Source organism: Oncorhynchus masou, chromosome 32 (assembly GCF_036934945.1).
Source record: "Oncorhynchus masou masou isolate Uvic2021 chromosome 32, UVic_Omas_1.1, whole genome shotgun sequence".
In the NCBI taxonomy this organism is placed as follows: Eukaryota; Metazoa; Chordata; class Actinopteri; order Salmoniformes; family Salmonidae; genus Oncorhynchus; species Oncorhynchus masou.
Window position 1 is genome coordinate 69134562 of NC_088243.1, and position 20477 is coordinate 69155038.

Genomic DNA, 20477 nt, shown 5'->3' on the forward strand with positions numbered 1-20477 from the left:
GAATTGAACCCTGTGGCACCCCCATAGAGACTGCCAGAGCCCAGACAACAGGCCTTCCCATTTGACACACTGAACTCTATCAGAGAAGTAGTTGGTGAACCAGGCGAGAAAATCATTTGAGAAACCAAGGCTATCGCGTCTGCCGATGAGGATGTGGTGATTGACAGAGTCGAAAGCCTTGGCCAGGTCAATGAATACGGCTGCACAGTATTGTTTCTTATTGATGGCGGTTAAGATATCGTTTAGGCCCTTGAGTGTGGCTGAGGTGCACCCATGATCAGCTCTGAAACCAGATTGCATAGCGGAGAAGGTACGGTGGGATTCGAAATGGTCGGTAATCTGTTTGTTGACTTGGCTTTTGAAGACCTTAGAAAGACAGGGTAGGATAGATATAGGTCTGTAGCAGTTTGGATCTAGAGTGTCTCCCCTTTGAAGAGGGGATGACCGCAGCTGCTTTCCAATCTTTGGGAATCTCAGATGACACGAAAGAGGTTGAACAGGCTAGTAATAGGGGTTTGCAACAATTTCGGCAGATCATTTTAGAAAGAAAGGTTGTCTAGCCCGGCTGATTTGTCGGGGTCTAGATTTTGCAGCTCTTTCAGAATATCAGCTGACGGAGGAGAAATGGTGAAGGCTTGGGCGAGTTGCTGTGGGGGGTACAGTGCTGTTGACCAGAGTAGGAGTAGCCAGGTGGAAAGCATGTCCAGCTGTAGAAAAATGCTTATTGAAATTCTCAATTATAGTGGATTTATCAGTGGTGACAGAGTTTCCTATCCTCAGTGCAGTGGGCAGCTGTTCTTATTCTCCATGGACTTTACAGTGTCCCATAAGTGTTTTGAGTTTGTGTTGCAGGAAGCAAATTTCTGCTTGAAAAAGCTAGCCTTGGCTTTTCTAACTGCCTGTGTATATTGGTTTCTAACTTCCCTCAAAAGTTACATATCTTGGGGGCTGTTCGACGCTAATGCAGAACACCATAGGATGTTTTTGTGTTGGTTACCCTCTCTGGGATAAGGGGACGCAAATGTCCCACTTGGCCAATTGCCAGGGAAAATGCAGAGCGCCAAATTTCAAATAAAATACTATAAAATTCAAACTTTCTTTAAATCACACATGCAAGATAGCAAATTAAAAAGCTACACTCGTTGTGAATCCAGCCAACAGATTTCAAAAAGTATTTTCGGCGAAAGCATAAGAAGCTATTATCTGATAGCACAGCAGTAAACAAAGAGAGAAATAATATTTCAACCCTGCAGGTGCTACACAAAACGCAGAAATAAAATATAAAACATGCCTTACCTTTGATGAGCTTCTTTTGTTGGCACTCCAATATGTCCCAACACAAATGGTCCCCTTTTGTTTGATTAATTCCGTCCATATATATCTAAAATGTCAATTTATTTGGCGCAATGTCACTACAAAATATCTCAAAAGTTACCTGTAAACTTACCTGCCAAAACATTTCAAAATACAACTTTAGGTATTTTTAAACGTTAGTAAACAATCTGTTTTCAATAGAGGATGAGAGAAAACTAATACTACTCTTCAAGTCTTGGCCAACTCTCAACAGCGTTACCCTTTTCCAGGATGCACAAAGGAATAACCACAACCAAATTCTAAAGACTGGTGACATCCAGTGGAAGCGGTAGGAACTGCAAACAAGTGCCTAAAAAAACATTGTTTCCCCATGAGAACCCAATGAACAGACCTCAAAAATAAATAATTCTGAATGGTTAGTCCTTGGGGTTTTGCCTGCTACATAAGTTATGTTATACTCACATACACGATTCAAACTATTTTAGAAACTTCAGAGTGTTTTCTATCCGAATCTACTAATAATATGCATATCTTATATTGAGTAGCAGGAAGTTGAAATTGGGCACGCTATTTATCCAAAAGTGAAAATGCTACCCCCTATCCCAAAGAGGTTTTAAGGGCAGTCAGGTATAGAGAGAACCAAGGGCTATATCTGTTCGTGGTTCTAAATTTCCTGAATGGGGCATGCTTATTTAAGATGGTGAGGAAGGCATTTAAAAAAATTAACCAGGCTTTCTCTACTGACAGGATGAGGTCAATATCCTTCCAGGATACCTGGGCCAGGTCGATTAGAAAGGCCTGCTCACTGAAGTGTTTCAGGGAGCGTTTGACAGTGATGAGTGGAGGTCGCTTGACCGCTGACCCATTACGGATGCAGGCAATGAGGCAGTGATCGCTGAGATCTTGGTTGAAAACAACAGAGGTGTATTTAGAGGGCAAGTTGGTTGATATCTATGAGGGTGCCTGTGTTTACGGCTTTGGGGTGTGCAGGGTGAATATGTCGTCTGTCATACAATAATTTGGTAAAAAGCCAATTTGACATTTGCTCAGTACATTGTTTTCACTGAGGAAATATACGAGTCTGCTGTTAATGATAATACAAAGGATTTTCCCAAGGTTTCTGTTAACGCATAACCCCATGGTAGTTATTGGGGTCAAATTTGTCTCCACTTTGTGGATTGGGTGATCAGTCCTTGGTTCCAGATATTGGGGAAGATGCCAGAGCTAAGGATGATGTTGAAGAGTTTTAGTAAAGCCAATTGGAATTTGTCATTAAGGACACCATCAACACCATAGGCCTTTTGGGTCGGAGGGTTTGTATTTTGTCCGTTAGTTAATTCAATGTAATTGGAGATTCCAGTGGGTTCTTGTAGTCTTTAATAGTTGATTCTAAGATTTGTATGTGTTTTTGATGTTTGTTCTTTGTTATAGGGCCAAAAAGATTGGAGAGTTGGTTCATATTAGAATGACTGATTTTGCTGTGATCTGATAGGGGTGCGAGCAGGTTGACTGAACGCTCTGAGAGACTCTGGGCTAGGGCTAGTGGTAAAGTAGTCTACAGTACTACTGCCAAGAGATGAGTTATAGGTATACCTACCGTCCACTCAAAGCCTACCATTGATTATGTAAATACCCAGCGTGTGTGACAGAGCTGTAGGAGTTTTTTGTTGGTTATGTTGACGTAGTTGTGCCGAGGGGGGCATATGGGGGAGGGAATGCTTTCACCTCCAGGTATTTGTCCCTCTGTGTGCTGAGGGAGTCAGGTTCTTGTCCAGTTCTGGCATTTAGGTAGCCACAGACTAGTACATATCCCTGGGCCTGGAAATTATTTATTCCCCCCTCCAGGATGGAGAAGCTGTCTTCATTAAAGTATGGTGATTCTAGTGGGAGGATATAGGTAGCACATAGGACATTTTTCTCTGTTGAGATCATTTCCTTTTGAATTTCTAGCCAAATGTAAAATGTTCCTGTTTTGATTAATTTATTTAATAGAGTGAATTACGTCTGCTCTATACAAAATTTGCATACCCTCAGAGTCCCTTCCCTGTTTCAAACCTGGTAGTTTGGTGGATTGGACTACCAGCTCTCTGTAACCTCGAGGGCAACCAGTGGGTCCATCTCCTCTATACCATGTTATTGTAGGATGACAATGTCTGTATTTCAGAAGTCCAGGTTCCTGCTCTTTAGGTCAAAGGCAGATGACCTCAGGCCTTGGATATTCCAGGATGAGATAGTGAAGGCTGTGTGTTCAATAAAGTGTTCAATGTTGTTAGTCGTGTGGTTTGGCCTCAGACCAGTAAGTGTGAGCAGAGTCTGCTGAGCATCTGGTACATGCCATTGGCTTGGGCTAGTGTAAGAGTGAGGGTCAGGCCTGTTTGCCTGCTCTCTCTGTTTCCTCTTTCCCCCCATCTCTCTCTCTCTCTCTCTCTCTCACTGTCTCCCATGCAGAGCTTGCCAGGTGTCCTGCAGTCCTTTGTTCTGTTCTGTCGGTGCAACCTGACCCTGCTAAGGCTCCTGTCCCCTTCTCTTCTCCAGTTCCCAGCCTCTTTCTCTTCTCTCCCATTCTCTCTCTACCTACACAGAGCTGGATTTTCTCACATTTCAGAGCATTTCTCACTGTGCCCTGGAGAGGAGACCCCACCCATAAACACACACACACACACACACACACACAGGGTGTGAATGGATATTGCTCTGCCGGCAGGATATGTAAAAGACAAATCAACAAAAACTATTTTTCACAATATTGAGCAATTGGAACAGTAGTATTCAGTGATATCAACTTCTCCCAAATCAGAACTGCATACACACTGATAAAAACTATTGACATGCATTTCAAGGTCTACAAGGTTTTGCTCCTCCCATCGATATGTTTATCATAGCAGACTTTGTTTTATCACTTAGGACAGTTGACACTCACCACGACATCCTTTATCATAAAGTTGGTTGGACCTCTCTAAAAACACACGTCACTATTCTATTTTTGTTTATAAAGCCTTACTCAATAAACTACCAATTTACTTATTGTTGAAATGTAGAAACTCAGATTACAACACTAGATCACAGAGTTGGTTCATGCCGGAGACTCCACTTGTATCTGCATTTTCCTAACAGGCCCCTGTCATGTGGAATAATCTCCAAGTAACATTTCATTTGGATATGTTGTTGTCTCTGGGTCAGTTTAGGAGAAAGGCTAGGGATTTTTGTATTTATAAATGTGCTTGTTTTGTTTATTGTGTATATAATATTTGCTATTTATTTAATTTTGTGTTTTAAATTGTGTATACTTTTCTTTTCTGTATTGTTCACATTTGCAAATGAGACCTAGGTCTCAATGTGTTTTTCCCTGGTTAAATAAGAGTTAATAAAGAAAAGACAAATAATGATCCATATATGTACAAAAGTATGTAGACACCCCTTCAAATGACTGGATTTGGCCATTTCAGCCACACCTGTTGCTGACAGGTGTATAAGATCGAGCACACAGCCATGCAATCTCCATAAACAATCATTGGCAGTAGAATGGCCTTACTGAAGAGCTCAGTGACTTTCAACGTGACACCGTCATAGGACGTCAGTTCGTCAAATTTCTGCCCTGCTGGAGATGCCCCGGTCAAGTGTAAATGCTGTTATTATTATTGTTATTGCTCCTATTATCTAGGAGCAACAACAACTCAGCCGCAAAGTGGTAGGTCACAAAAGCTCACAGAACAGGACTGCCGAGTTGCAACACTCACCGCTGCTCGGTTGCAACACTCACAACCAAGTTCAAAACTGCCTCTGGAAGCAATGTTAGCACAATAACTGTTCTTCAGGAGATTCAAAAATTAGTTTCCAAGCCTAAGATCACCACGCGCAATGCCAAGCGCCAGCTGGAGTGGTGTAAAGCTCGCCGTTACTGGACTCTGGAGCAGTGGAAATGCATTCTCTGGAGAGATGAATCACGTTTCACCATCTGGCAATCAGACGGACGAATCTGGGTTTGGCGGATGCCAGGAGAACGCTACCTGCCTGACTGCATAGTGCCAACTATAAATTTCCTTTCCTGTTTCAACATGACAACGCCCCCGTGAACAAAGTGAGGTCCATACGGGAATGGTTTGTCGAGATCGGTGTGGAAGAACTTGACTGGCCTGCACAGAGCCCTGACCTCAACTCCATCAAACACCGTTGGGATGAATTGGAACGCCGACTGCGAGTCAGGCTTAATCGCCCAACACCAGTGCCCGATGTCCCTAACGCTCTTGTGGCTGAATGGAAGCAAGTACCCGCAGCAATGTTCCAACATCTAGTGGAAAGCCTTCCCAGAAGAGGGGAGGCTGTTATGGCAGCAAAGGGGGAACCGACTCCATGTTAATGCCCATGATTTATGATTGTGGAATACTAATTTCATCAATATTACAAAACTTACTTGAGGTCAGCTTCAATGGCTTTCATAGGTAGGTAAGAAAAGTTACATGATGTCAATTTTTATGTTCAAACATTAATATTGACTTACATTGAAGCGTTTTCGGGTGGTATATGGCCAATATACCATGGCTAAGGGCTGTTCTTACGCACAACTCAAAGCAACGCAGTGCCTGGATACAGCCCTTAGCCGTGGTAGATTGGCCATTTACCACAAACCCCTGAGGTGCCTTATTGCCATTATAAACTGGTTACCAAAGTAAATAGAAATGTAAAAATAAATGGTTTAGTCATACCCGTGGTACACGGTCTACCACGACTTTCAGCCAATCAGCATTCAGGACTCGAACTACCTAGTTAATAAATAGTAGTGCAATACCATTCATTTTTTCCCCTTTAATTTCAAAATGATCCAGCTTCTTCCACCATGTTTCACACATATTCAGACTACATTTTGAGATAATATATGACAAAGTGCAGTTAAAAAAATATATATTATGGACATTACTTTATAAGCAACCTTAAGTCTGAATAGTGATGAATTGACCCAATGGGGCAGCAGGGTAGCCTACTGGTTAGAGCGTTGGACTAGTAGTAACTGAAAGGTTGCAAGTTCGAATCCCCGAGCTGACAAGGTACAAATCTGTCGTTCTGCCACTGAACAGGCAGTTAACCCACTGTTCCTAGGCCATCATTGAAAATAAGAAATTGTTCTTAACTGACTTGCCTAGTAAAATAAAAGGTCAAATTAAAAATGTGGTTTCACCAATTTACTGTATGTTGTCAACTATTCAAATCCTATTTTTCACCAAAATAAGCATTTTTTAAATACAAACTAAATGTACCCTATTCTTAGTCCACCATACCATTTACTGACATATTAACCACCTGGTTGAGCACATTTGTTGATTTGTTGCTTTTTAGCATTTTTACATATTAACCATTTATTTTCATATTTCTACTCTTCAAGGTCTCTACTAACAGGAATGGTGCAATATGAATACCTCAACAACTGAATTCCTCCTGCCTTTTATCCCTTATCTTTGGTGACTGATTTTGAGTATTCTTACAGCCCTCGAAGTGGGCGAAGTTAGAGAGCCACAACACTGAACTGCAGCAACCCAAAATAATACCAATTATGTAAATTCATCCACGAGGGCTGGGGAGTTGACCAATCAAGTTCAAGTGAAGATTTATTTCATATTCACTTCTAAATCAATTGTCAAAACATGCTCTACCAGATGATTGAGAATAGGGTTAAAGGGGTATGGAGAAATTAATTATTTAAATAAGGTTGCTTCCACTTAGAGAAATACATATACTGAAATCTCCAAAAATACTTCACCAAGCACACTACAAACAAAACCTTCTTAAAAATCCCAACTATTCACTTACAACTTGGGGGAGCCTGATTGGCTATGCAGCACCCAGTAAGAATGTGCTTTGAGATTTCAAATGGCTCACCAATCACTGACGGTCATGAAGTCAATACAGTAGGCCTTCCATTGGCCAGAGACTTCCCAGTTCCCATTTAACATAGCTGAATTACATTGGAGGGATTCCATCTTAAAAGCCTGTTGTGGGGATAGATGAATTTATTGTTGGCAGGGGGAAAAAGAAAGGAGGAGGATGGAAAGGATTTGGAAAGGGTTTAGGAAGGCAATCAAGACCAGTTAAATACAGACAAACTAAACGAGTTAAGTCCAGTAGAATCCAGTGAAACCAGTTAGCCACAGAGGTCTGGCACAACATGGTGTGTTTAAAAATGATGCTTTTAATAAAAAGTGGAGGCTGGGTGGAGACATTGTGAAATCACACTTTCATGTTTTTCAATGTCCTATTTTGAGTAACGGGTTGGTTACGCTTAACAATGCCTGCATTGCTAACTTCTCCACTGATTTTGTCCCGTAGCTACCATTTTGTAGCAGCGTGAAGTGAACCCGTAGCTACCATGTTGTAGCAGCGTGAAGCGAACCCATACACATGCACAGATACTCTGTGTGATCCAGTAGTCAGTTAACAAGAAACCAATAACAAAGAAACTGGATGAAGAGGAGAAAAAATTAAGAAACTGGAGGCTCCCAAACCATCTCTCTCCACAATGCTGCTGCTCCCAAACCATCTCTCCCAACAATGCTGCTGCTCGAAAAAACCATCTCTCGCCACAATGCTGCTGCTCCCAAAACCATCTCTCACCACAATGCTGCTGCTCCCAAAACATCTCCCTCCACAATGCTGCTGCTCTCAAACTTCTGTGCTCTCTTCCGACAACAAGTCGCCCGATGCCAAGAATAACAGAAACGTAAACAAAGAACATGCGGACAGAGGAAATATTAGTGACAAGGGTCTGTGTATGTGCATGTATGTGTAGGGGAAACCACTTAAACCCATATCCAGCAAGCGTCTTGTACAATAACATACAACATGTATGTCTGTTTGAACCGCTTGTGGGTGCGTGTGGGGTAGGGGGTCACTGGTAGAGGAAACTGGGTGGAGACCACAGCTGAGAACATCGACAGCGACCTCTTGTAATGGAAGGCTCTTGATGACAGACACTGATGTCTACATCAACACACACAGTGTTCCAGCCACTGCCCTCTTCCCCCCCTCAGACACCAAAACCATGGACAACGGTCAGAGAAAACCAGGCACGATAACACATGTAGACTTAAAGAGACATCTGCAGAGAACTCCATTCCTGTGGTCTTGAGACAATATTTCCCCAATAGAACTAAAACAGTAAAAAAAACTATTAGGAGCTAATTGATGATGCATGAAGTACAGAGACATTAAACACGTTCCATCCTCAGATCATTTTACATTACGGTGCTGAATCTGGATGGACTCAATATCTTTCTGACGCGATCTGACGACAGATGCAGGGGGGAAGTGAACCAGCATTCACACCCAGAAACAACACCTATAGAGTATCCAGGGGAACAGGGTTCACAGATTACGCTGAGGGAGATGGGTGTCTCACAGATCTGTTTCAGATTCCAACCTCAGAGTCAAGGCCAAGGACAACACTCAAATAAGCAGGGGAGAGTTTAAAACTCACAGACAAGTGGTTTCTTCTTATCACAAGTCAAAATTCTAGGCAGGGCCATGACTGGTGTTTCACATTAATACAGTGTCATACATACATCTATGGTTATCAGGTTCTGTGTAATGGTACACTGGAACTAATACAGAATATTCCCAAAAGTGCAAATTTTAAGCTAAATGTAGTGCACCGCAAATACTCTCAGGTACTATAAAAGATTTGACCTATGAAATGAACCCAGGTCTGCTACCAACCCACTAGCCCTCTTCAGCAGAACAACAAGCAACAAACCAAAGAACCAACCAGCTGTAGTTCAGGGAGTGTGGCTTGCTATCACTGAGTCTCAGTACAGCTTGATAATACAGTGCCTTAGTATGGCTTGCTATCACTGAGCATTCCTAATGCCCTGGACAAGAGCCACCAATCAACCTGTAAAACATTCCACACTCTGCTCCCCATCTACCCTGATTACACAACAAGGAATTCCACAGGGAGACATTTTCCCATTAGGCTGTAACAGGAAGGGGAAGAGCCTCATCTGGAATTTTTCTTTGTATATGCAGATGTAAGGTGTTACTGCAATGCAAAAGTGTGCGTGTGAGCACATCCATATGATTTTCAAAAAGGAAGGTGTGGATACACAAGCCTGCACCTTGAGTTGAACCATAAGGATTCACCATAACAGCTACAGGTCCTACCCTACACGAGTCTACAGGCCTAGTCTACAGGCCTAGTCTACAGGCCTAGTCTACAGGCCTAGTCTACAGGCCTAGTCTACAGGCCTAGTCTACAGGCCTAGTCTACAGGCCTAGTCTACAGGCCTAGTCTACAGGCCTAGTCTACAGGCCTAGTCTACAGGCCTAGTCTACAGGCCTAGTCTACATGCCTAGTCTAGTTCAGTAGGCCACAACGTTCAGATAGAAATATATTATAAAGAACAAATCAAATCAATTAAAATCTCATTTGATTTGTCACAAGCACCATGTTGACCTTACCGTGAAAAGCTTACTTACAAGCCCTTAACCAACAACGCAGTTAAGAAAATAGAGTTAAGGAAATATTTACTAAATAAACTAAAGTAAAAAATAAAAAAGGACCAATAAAATAACAAGGCTATATACAGGGGGTACTGGTACTGAGTCAATGTGCGGCACTACAGGTTAGAGGTCATTTGTACATGTACTGGAGGTCGGGGTAAAGTGACCATGCATAGATAGTAAACAGTGAGTGGCAGTAGTGTAAAAACAAACGGGGGGGGAGGGTCAATGCAAATAGTCTGGGTGGCCAGTTGATTAATTGTTCAGCAGTCTTATTGGAGTGGGTCTAGGGTTTCCCTGATGATGGTGTTGATGTTTATTTCTTGGACTGCATTGTTGGTTAAGGGCTTGAAAGTACGCATTTTACCCTTTGTATTCGACGCATGTGACAAATACATTTCGATTTGATGTGAGCCATGACCACCCTTTCAAAGCACTTCATGTCTACCGACGTGAACAGCAATGTGAACAGCAACGTGAACAGCAACGTGAACAGCAACGTGAACAGCGCTACTCTTGAAATGTCTATCTGCAACGTTCCACAAAGCTTGCCTACTCAACATGGCCCTGGTAACCCTGTATTTGCTTGGCTTTGTTCAATGACAATAAGCAAAAGCATTATGTCGTGAATTGCTTGTGCCCACTCAGATACAGTACATATCAAAGATGTACTAATGTCTCCTTCCTCCTCCCACTCACGAGTTTCTTGTTCATGTCCCCAGCAGATGGAGGGCCAGTTTGTGTAGATGGATAATTGATAACCCCTCTAATTCTATGCAGAAAGACTGACCCGACACCAGATTAAGTGTTCTCTTAGGTCTTATAGACAGAAATCATTAGACATGTAATGTAGAGAAACAGTAGCCATGTAAACAGAAAGTAGGTCCAGAACAGAAACAGAGGAAGAGAGAGACTTTTGATGCTCTTAACTTAGATATCTTCAGAAAATGAGACTTCAAGAGAGAGACTTCAAGAGAGAGACTTCAAGAGAGTGAGTGAGTGTGAGAGTGAGAGAGTGTAAGACCAGAAATATTGAAAGACTTAACTGGTGTTACAGTGGAGCAAAAACATCTTGACAAAGTGAGGAAGTAACTGTTTTGCATTGAACTTGTTACAAGATAATAAGATAATCCATTGTTACTGGATTGTAAAAAAAGAGAAAGGGCATGTAATTGCTGGTGTTCCTTAACAGCCAGAGGAGGCTCGTTGGCGGCGATTAGAGACGCCGTTAGATAAGAGAGAAGGGAGAGAGAAGCCGGGCCAAACCAAACTTCCTTCAAAACAGTTCAACTGAAGCCTACCACTTTTGAATTTTGGGTTCTAGCTCCCCCTCTCTCTCCCTCCCTCCATCATCCAGCTGTTGAGTTCTCCTCCCTTTCATCCTTTCTTTTCTGCATATGTTTGTCTCTCGCTTTCTTTCTTATCCAGCCATTGTTCATCTCCTCTGTTCTTCATCCCCTCTGTACTCTTTTCATTACCCTTTGGTCTTCAAACCATGAGCAGAGTCAAAGACACAGGGCAATTGTGATTATATATTTATATATATTTATTTGTATTTTTTTATTTAACCTTTATTTAACTAGACAATTCAGTTAAGAACAAATTATTATTTACAATGATGGCCTACACCGGCCAAACCCGGGTGACGCTGGTCCAATTGTGCACCACCCTCTGGGACTCCCAATCATGGCCAGTTGTGATACAGACTGGATTCAAACCGGGGTGTCTGTAGTGACACCTCTAGCACTGAGATGCAGTGCCTTAGACCGCTGCGCCACTCGGGAACCCCAACACATTAAGTTAGAAGATTAGGTTGAGGTTGATTAGGCGCCCAGACGCTGGTCTTGGGTCAGGTTTGCATTAAAAGTAAATTTATCCTTGATCTGTACTTTGGGGCAACTTCACACTGAAGGCAAGTTAGCCATTGAATGCTACTCATTATTCCTATCCAGAGTTGGAGAGAAACTGATTACATGTAAGTGATTACCAAAAAAACATGAACTGTAATCCGTTACCAGCAAAAACATTGTAATCAGATTACAGATACTTTTGAAAAACTAGAGGATTACTTCAAGGATTACTTTTAAATTCAGAAAGGATTTTTGTGAAAAAAACTTCTGTAAACTCAAAGACATTCAAATGAACATTGAAAAAAGGTGCATGTTTAAATCAGAGCTTGCTATGATGACACACCAAATGTGTTTGATGGATCGAGGGAAAAGAGCAGGAATAAGCTTTTGTAGGCTACAGTCCAAGCTATGTCTTCCAATGGTGCGACTGCTGTCGGCATCCAAAGATTATCCAACTTGATAATAATGCTTGGAGGTAAGGATGAGAGCAGTGGTGTAGTCACCGGCGAAACGGATATCACTTATTATTGATATCTACAGTGGGGAGAACAAGTATTTGATACTAAGTTCTGCTTTTCTGATGTATCAAATACTTATGTCATGCAATAAAATGCAAATTAATTACTTAAAAATCATGTGATTTTCTGGATTTTTGTTTTAGATTCCGTCTCTTACAGTTGAAGTGTACCTATGATAAAAGTGTACCTATGATAAAAATTACAGACCTCTACATGCTTTATAAGTAGGAAAACCTGCAAAATCGGCAGTGTATCAAATACTTGTTCTCCCCACTGTATATAGCGCAATGATGTGAATCACACTACTGCTCTCGGATTGTGGTTGTTGTGGATGGCTGTTCAGAAATCTAAATGTGTATTTGAACCCAATAATGGTTGAATTGAATAAATTAAAGCTTTTGATAAACTTAAAGGGGCAATCTATAGTTGCTACATCCATTTTTGGACTTATAAATTATATATATTAATGTAAAGATCAAATTTAATCAGAAATTATATGTAGTAGAAAGCGATAGGTTAGAAGAAGCCTACACAACCAACCCATAAAGTAAAATTTAACATCCATATATGGCCAGCTATGTAAACTTTAACATTGATTTATCCTGCAATAGATGTCGTTCAATTGGTAACATACAAGTCGGAAGTTTACATACACTTAAGTTGGAGTCATTAAACATAATTTTTTCAACCAATCCACAAAATTCTTGTCAGCAAACTATAGTTTTGACAAATCGGTTAGGACAACTACTTCGTGCATGACACAAGTCATTATTCCAACAATTGTTTACAGACAGATTATTTAACTTATAATTCACTGTATCACAATTCCAGTGGGTCAGAAGTTTACATAGACTAAGTTGAATGTGCCTTTAAACAGCTCGGAAAATTCCAGAAAATTATGTCACAGCTTTAGAAGCTTCTGATAGGCGAATTGACATCATTTGAGTCAATTGGAGGTGTACCTGTGGATGTATTTCAAGGCCTACCTTCAAACTCAGTGCCTCTTTGCTTGACATCATGGGAAAATCGAAAGAAATCAGCCAAGTCCTCAGAAATAAAATTGTAGCCCTCCACAAGTCTGGTTTATCCTTGGGAGAAATTTCCAAGAGCCTGAAGGTACCACGTTCATCTGTACAAACAATAGTACACAAGTATAAACACCATGGGACCATGGTGTCATACCGCTGTCATACCGCTCAGGAAGGTGACGTGTTCTGACTCCGAGATAAACGTACTTTGTTGCGAAAAGTGCAAATCAATCCCAGAACAGCAGCAAAGGACCTTGTGAAGTTGCTGGAGGAAACAGGTACAAAAGTATCTATATCCACAGTAAAACGGGTCCTATATCGACATAACCTGAAAGGCCGCTCCGCAAGGAAGAAGCCACTGCTCCAAAACCGCCATAAAAAAGCCAGACTACGGTTTACAACTGCACATGGGGACAAAGATCATACTTTTTGGAGAAATGTCCTCTGGTCTGATGAAACAAAAATAGAATTGTTTGGCCATAATGACTATTGTTATGTTTGGAGGAAAAGGGGGACGCTTGCAAGCCGAAAAACATCATCCCAACCGTGAAGCACGGGGGTGGCAGAATAATGTTGTGGGGTGCTTTGCTGCAGGAGGGACTGGTGCATTTCACAAATTAGATGGCATCATGATGGGAGCAAAAGTATGTGCATATATTGAAGCAACATCTCAAGACATCAGTCAGGAAGTTAAAGCATACTTCCAAAGTTGTGGCAAAATGGCTTAAGGAAAACAAAGTCAAGGTATTGGAGTGGCCATCACAAAGCCCTGACCTCAATCGCATAGAAAATGTGTGGGCAGAACTGAAAAAGCGTGTGCGAGCAAGGAGGCCTACAAACCTGACTCAGTTACACCAGCTCTGTCAGGAGGAATCAGCCAAAATTTACCCAACTTATTGTGGGAAGCTTGTGGAAGGCTACCTGATATGTTTGACCCAAGTTAAACAATTTAAAGGCAATGCTACCAAATACGAATTGAGTTTATGTAAACCTCTGACCCACTGGGAATGTGATGAAAGAAATAAAAGCTGAAATAAATAATTCTCTCTACTATTATTCTGACATTTCACTTTAAAATAAAGTGGTGACCCTAACTGACCTAAGACAGGGAATTGTTACTAGGATTAAATGTCAGGAATTGTGAAAAACTGAGTTAAAATGTATTTGGCTAAGGTGTATGTAAACTTCCGACTTCAACTGTACATAACATACATTTTTGTCTTCTAATGCCTCTAATCAGTTTGGTTAATCCAAAAGTTGTGTTACTGAATATAATTTTGGACAGGCAACTAGTAACTGTAACACATTACATTTAGAAAGCCACCTACCTAACCCTGTTCCTATCTCACAATAGAGACAAATCGGACCAAGATAATAGCAGCAAATCTAGTCAAGATATACAAGGGCTACTGTAGCGATCGATTTGAAGACCAAAGTGTGGAGCAGAGGTAGCATAACCATGGGTCTCGTCAAACAGCGCTGCCATTAGGGTTTTACACTAGTAACTGATCCCGGGGCTGTCCCAGTACATCTGGGCCTGGCTAACCAGCAGACTCAAGCCAAGCCAAAACAATGCAGAGGAAGTGTGTGTGTGTGTGTGTGGGGGGGGGGGGGGGGGGGTGAGTGGACTAAAGGAACAAATAACTCATATGTTTCCTTCCTCTCCTCTCCTTTGCTATCACTCTATATACATAAAACAGTGTAATAAGGAGCTGGATGCATTTCCACAAGATCTTGAAAGCAACACACACATACACACACACACATACACACACACACACACACACGTTCCCACAGACACACACAATGGAATACTACTGTGAGGTTTACACCCTTCCATTGTTCACAGCTGTTTGACAGACATAGGTTGAGCCTTATAGCTTGGGAGTTGGAGTGACTCTGTACTGTCTGTGAATAATTTAAAGTGCACAAAGGACTGTACATTATTCAGAAAGGAATAGAGGTAGAGTGAGAGGAAGGGAGAGGTGGAGGGAGGGAGGAGAGGAATAGGAGGATAGGGGAATTAAATGGCGGGAGGAAAAGGGGAATAGATGGTAGAGTGAAAGGAAGGGGGAGATGGAGGCAGGAAGGGACGCAGGAATAGGAGGATAGGGAAACTAAATGGAGGGAGAAAGGGGGGAATAGCTGGCAGAATGAGAGGAATCAGAGGGGGGAGAAGAATGGAAGGAGAGGAAGATAAGGGAGAGGAATGGAGTGATGGCAGAAGGAGAGAACTTACCAGGCCAGCGATGGGAGTGGGTAATCTGTTGATCTTCTTCACCAAGCCAGGTTTGATGGAGCTCAGCAACCTGAGAGAGAGGGAGAGAGAGAATGTAAAATAATATGAAACCACAAACATCTGATTCAAATCCAATCAGATATATCTACAAAACATCAATATCTTCAGCAATGAATGTATAACATCTGTAAAGGCATTGTTGGAAACAGTCCCAGCAGATACCATCTGACACTTACAGTATAATTTAGACAGAAAGCAGTTTAGTATTTTGTTTTATGGATAGAAGGAGGGCTATAGACCTAAACTTCTTTAGATAACTATGTGAATGATCATCATAACCAGAAAGTCTAGAGTTGGTGAACTTCAATGTCTCTTATCCAGCATCTGTTGCTCTGAAGAGCTAGGAATTGTATGCATTTAATATAGGAGGAAGATAGAAGGAGAGAGAGGGATAGATTGAGAGAGAACAAATAAACAAACAGACAGACTATGACGACAGAAAGAAAGAAAGAAAGAAAGAAAGAAAGAAAGAAAGAAAGAAAGAAAGAAAGAAAGAAAGAAAGAAAGAAAGAAAGAAAGAAAGAAAGAAAGAAAGAAAGAAAGAAAGAAAGAAAGAAAGAAAGAAAGAAAGAAAGAAAGAAAGAAAGAAAGAAAGAAAGAAAGAAAGAAAGAAAGAAAGAAAGAAAGAAAGAAAGAAAGAAAGAAAGAAAGAAAGAAAGAAAGAAAGAAAGAAAGAAAGAAAGAAAGAAAGAAAGAAAGAAAGAAAGAAAGAAAGAAAGAAAGAAAGAAAGAAAGAAAGAAAGAAAGAAAGAAAGAAAGAAAGAAAGAAAGAAAGAAAGAAAGAAAGAAAGAAAGAAAGAAAGAAAGAAAGAAAGAAAGAAAGAAAGAAAGAAAGAAAGAAAGAAAGAAAAAGAAAGAAAGAAAGAAAGAAAGAAAGAAAGAAAGAAAAAGAAAGAAAGAAAGAAAGAAAGAAAGAAAAAGAAAGAAAGAAAGAAAGAAAGAAAGAAAGAAAGAAAGAAAGAAAGAAAGAAAGAAAGAAAGAAAGAAAGAAAGAAAGAAAGAAAGAAAGAAAGAAAGAAAGAAAGAAAGAAAGAAAGAAAGAAAGAAAGAAAGAAAGAAAGAAAGAAAGAAAGAAAGAAAGAAAGAAAGAAAGAAAGAAAGAAAGAAAGAAAGAAAGAAAGAAAGAAAGAAAGAAAGAAAGAAATGAAGGAAGGAATCAGAAAACGGACCCTCCCCCTGAGTGGGTCCTATGTGGCCGTCTTGGGAGGTTGGCGTTGACACTGGCTCTAAATCAGATGGAAGGACTTGAGGACACATGCTGCTCCCCACTCCTCTGTATATTAGAACAGGTCTCAGATCAGTTGGAGTGGATATTGATAATGACAGGGCAGAACCAGACAAAGAGGAAAAACCTCTGTCCTCACAGCCCTCAAGGGGCCCATTGTAAGTTGGAGCACAGTGGAGCACACGGCCGCAGCCTTGGACTGCTGTCAGACTCACAGACAGGCCTTGGACTGTAATCAGAGTGACAGACAGGTCTTAAGAGACTTAAATACACACCCAGTCACACAAACACGTGACGCAGGATCATACACAATCTGGCTTTAGTGTATCCAGTCATGCTATTCCTGAGGAAGTGGGCATGAATGGTTGGGATAATGTTGTCAGGTCATGGTTCACAACAAATTACTAACACACAGATAACTGTAGCTATAATATGTTATTGTACACAAGCACTTCTGTCAAAAACAAAATCTGTCAAAAACATGGGAAGTCACGAGACAAACCCCCCCCCCATTTTGATGTTCTGAAACTTAAAACACTAAAGTACATCCCCCTCCCCACTCAAGGTAACCTCCTCAAAAACTAAACATGAGAAAAAAAGCGGGTAAGGGTGTCAAAGACAAAACAGATAACTTCCTCGTGGTCCAGCCCGTCCTTTGTTTTGAGAGCACACATGGTCCACAGGAGACATTCTCCAACTTCCTCCCAAGGTGCAAGGTTTTTAGAAAGAGCCTGAGGAGATCTTATCTAATCCTAGGCCTGTTATTGCTGTTTCACCTGAGGAATGTACAACAAGAGTTCCCCCTATCTGATTCCAGACCTGTTACTATGTCCTGTTGTTGAGGAATGCACTACAATAGTTCCCCCTTTGTTCCTCATCAAAGCCAGAGCCAACGTGACATAACCATCTTGTGATAGAATCACGATTGTTATCTCAAACGCTGAGTGGAAGAGAGTGGAGAGGTTGAGTTGGATTGAGATGGATGGTGTGATAGGGGAAGGGTTAGGTGTAAGGGAGACGCTGGTTGTTGACAAAGGTGTTTCACCCATGACCGTGGTAGGAAAGAGTAAGCGGAGAAGGTGATATGTGATGTTGATAATATGGTAAGATAATGCTGGTGTTTCAATGGCGGGGTTATTCATACTACTGTCCCGACTCTGCGCGGATCTCCATGATATGCATGCAATGATTTTATTGCAAGCGATTCGAAAATCACTTATCACGCACGCACACACACAAAATGCACATACAGACAGTGTAGACAGAGAACATACAGTAGAGACCCACAATTCACGGTGAACACTGTCAACAACCCACAGTTGTATTACCCATCTGTTTCAGTTGACCCCACTGAAGTCCTTCAAAATCCCTTCATGGTCTCCAGGGGGCTGTACCGAACCCCTAGGGTGTCTCTGCACTTTACTACACTAACAGAATCCACACACTGGAATTTAGTGGGATGACCAAAACTATTAAATCTCCTAGATTGAGTCCACTGCTGAAAAGGACAGGGTCATACCGTAAAGTAAAGTATGTTCTATGCACAGGATGAGGAACATGTCTGAAGAGAAGGAGGGGGATTATAGCCGTAACACAGGATGAGGAACATGTCTGAAGAGAAGGAGGGGGATTATAGCCGTAACACAGGATGAGGAACATGTCTGAAGAGAAGGAGGGGGATTATAGCCGTAACACAGGATGAGGAACATGTCTGAAGAGAAGGAGGGGGATTATAGCCGTAACACAGGATGAGGAACATGTCTGAAGAGAAGGAGGGGGATTATAGCCGTAACACAGGATGAGGAACATGTCTGAAGAGGAGGAGGGAGACTCTAGCCATAACACAGTTGTTCCCACAATGTGAAGAATTGAGTTGACATGATTGGGAGGATGCATGCAAATTACACGCTACAGGAAAAGGGTTAAAGACTCAATTAGTACTTTACTGTAGTTATTGAATTGTTAATTTACTGTATCTATATTAAATAATTTATCAGAGTAGATCTAATTGGGATTAAAGAACCCTGGACCACAGTCTTTTTAAATAGAGAATAAATGATTGGTTAAACCCCTCAGAACTGTGAATATATCAAATGGCAAACATATCTAGTCAATATTATACAATGTGCATGTAATGTACAGTTAGCCTGACTAACAAAGGCTAACTCTGTAGCCATAGTGACCCATTTCAGGAAACTTGGCGTATGTTGCGGGTCACTACTTCACAGGAGAGCCGTTTGAAAGTTTAAAAAAAGTTAAATCAAAATGTGTTTTTTTGGGACAGAAATGCCTTCTCGAACATGTGCACTTTCATGTGCCTTAATAAAAAACTTGTATACCATCCGTAAATATGAATAAAATTGTTAAATTACGAGCCCAGTAGGTTTAGCCACAGAAAAAAACAGCAACTTTCCAGCTAGCCATGATTGGCTGAGATAATGAGAGGGCTGGACATGCAGGGAGATGAGTTTGGATTGGTTTGCCATATAGTACACATTCTGTCTATTTGAGCTGGTCAGTATGTGTAGGTAATCCTGTCTAATGCAGCTTTTTTGGAACTGTATTGAGTAGTAAAACTACATAAATCAGTATGATATTCAAGTATGATAGCTAAGGAGATGGAGAAAACACCTGTTTCCGAATTACATCTTCAAACTAAGGGCAACTATGGCATCCGTGACAGGAGACGCGTCCATCTATGATGTATACGGGTAAAATATTCTAGCAACCTACATTTTCAGACATGACACGTTTCTAATTTTGACAGAAAGTAGTTCATTTCAAGTTAGTGTACCATTAGCTAGCTAACATTAGCTTGCTAACTCGCAAGCTAACGTTACGTATATGATCTTATTATTCGTATCTCTGAGTCATTTGCTTGGCTAGTTAATGTCAGCTAGCTACCATTGAACCTGATTGGTTAGCTACCTGCAGACTCATGCAGGGTAGTAACATCATGAGTTGGGATTATGGTTCATTGTTTTGCTAGCTAGCTAAAGCGTTCGTAAATTCAGTCTGGCCATCTACTCCGATTTTAGAGCACTCATCTGAGTGTACCAGAGCTCAGAATAACTGATGAATTTAGGAATATGGCCGGTGTCAGTAAAAGTTGGCAAATAAATGTAATTAAATTATTGCCAGCACCACAGTTAACCAACACTCTGGATAACATGAAAACAGCCTAACCAGCTCTAAACAGCCTAACCAGTGAGCAAAATGGTCAGAGTTTGGGTGGGGGCTAAAGCTTAAGAGGGTGTGAATGATGCTGAATGGGTGTAGACAAAGAAGAGCTCTCCAGTAGGTACCAAAGCATTCAAAGGCCATTTCTCAAAAGTGAGGTTAATCAACTTTCAAAGCAGAATTACTTTCCCATTGTTCCTCAAATGCAGTATATGTTATACCATTTTATCCAATGTAAAAAACACAATTTCAAATGTTGCTACATAAGACCGAATCAAGGCGGTCAGTCACATACGGCCAGTAAGCCTGTAGTGTACTTAACTCACTATTGTACCACATGGTCTGGTGTGTCAGGCTACTTACTGTACATTATAAACTGGGTGGTTCGAGCCCTGAATGCTGATTGGCTGGCAGACATGGTATATAGACCGTAGACCACGAGTATGACAAAACATTTATTTTTACTGCTCTAATTACATTGGTAACCAGTTTATAACAGCAATAAGGCACCTCCGAGGATTTTAGTATATGGCCAAAATATCGCGGCTAAGGACTGTATCCAGGCACTCCACGTTG

General features: G+C 41.2%; 1 protein-coding gene across 9 annotated transcripts in view; it reads right to left on the reverse strand.

The window, feature by feature from the left end:
- The window catches only part of LOC135526520 (LIM and calponin homology domains-containing protein 1-like), a 146015-nt gene that overhangs the window by 67234 nt on the left and 58304 nt on the right, over positions 1 to 20477 (reverse strand). For all 9 annotated transcript variants that reach the window (XM_064954971.1, XM_064954968.1, XM_064954976.1 and 6 more), the window contains exon 3: positions 15437 to 15506. In XM_064954971.1, coding sequence (XP_064811043.1) covers positions 15437 to 15506 — 70 coding nt within the window. The remainder of the gene's footprint in view (positions 1 to 15436; positions 15507 to 20477) is intronic.